An 848-nucleotide genomic window follows, 5' to 3' on the forward strand; every position below is an offset into this window, starting at 1 on the left:
CGAGGCAGCCCAAACCCCAGCAGCCCGTCTTCAGCCGCGGCGCGAGCACGGCGCCGTTGCGCAGGCTGTATTTGAGCGCGCCGGACGCGCCGCAGACGCCCCAGCGCAGCCCGTAGTTCGGGTCCGGCCCGCCCGCGGCCGGCGGCGGCGCGTCGTCGGCCTCGTAGACGAACGCGACGACGACGTCGCGCTCCCACGCGCCCACGGGCCCGCCCATGTGCGCCGCGAGGCGGCTGTTGAAGAGCGCCGCGTTCTCGACCGTCGCGCCGTCGCTGTCGTCCGCGGCGTCGCCCGCGCCGGGCCGGGCCGCGGGCCCGGACGGCCAGCCGACCTTGCCGACGACGATGTCGAGGTCGCCGTAGCCCTCCGCGTAGAGCGCCCAGCGCACGGCGTCGAGCATGGCGTCGAACAAGTTCCGGTAGGAAGACCCGGAGCCCGCGTCGACGAACTGGGGCGGCGACTCGGGGCCCAGGTCGAAGAGCGCGAACGCGAGCGAGATGTCGTAGTACGACTGGCGCCACGCGAGGTATGGGTCGATCTCGATGACGAAGGGCGACTTCGTGCGCCGGAGCTGCGCGAGGATGGGCGCCAGCGGGCCCGGCGCCGCGAAGAGGCTCGCCGACGGCGGGAACGACGACCGGAGCACGTTGAGCGAGAACGCCGTCGACACGCGGACCGTCGCGTTCATGTTAGCGCACTCGCCCGCGACGTTCCGCGTCGCGTTCGCGAGGGACGTGAGGCGCCAGGCGTCGGCGCCGACGCCGCTCGGCGGCGTCACGCCGACGACGACCAAATCCACGTTGCCCGCGAGCACGGCCGGCGCGAACGCGAGGCACGCGCGCCGCGCG

The 848-nt window shown here is 74.4% G+C and overlaps 1 protein-coding gene across 1 annotated transcript; it reads right to left on the reverse strand.

Moving 5' to 3' along the window:
- Positions 1-319: 319 nt before the first annotated feature.
- Positions 320-592, reverse strand: AURANDRAFT_9350 (hypothetical protein; the record flags this gene model as incomplete). Its single annotated transcript, XM_009033901.1, has 1 exon — positions 320-592. A coding segment is annotated over one exon (273 nt), but the record flags the coding sequence as incomplete, so codon positions are not given.
- Positions 593-848: the final 256 nt, after the last annotated feature.

Source organism: Aureococcus anophagefferens (genome assembly GCF_000186865.1).
Source record: "Aureococcus anophagefferens unplaced genomic scaffold AURANscaffold_1, whole genome shotgun sequence".
Lineage (NCBI taxonomy): Eukaryota > Pelagophyceae > Pelagomonadales > Pelagomonadaceae > Aureococcus > Aureococcus anophagefferens.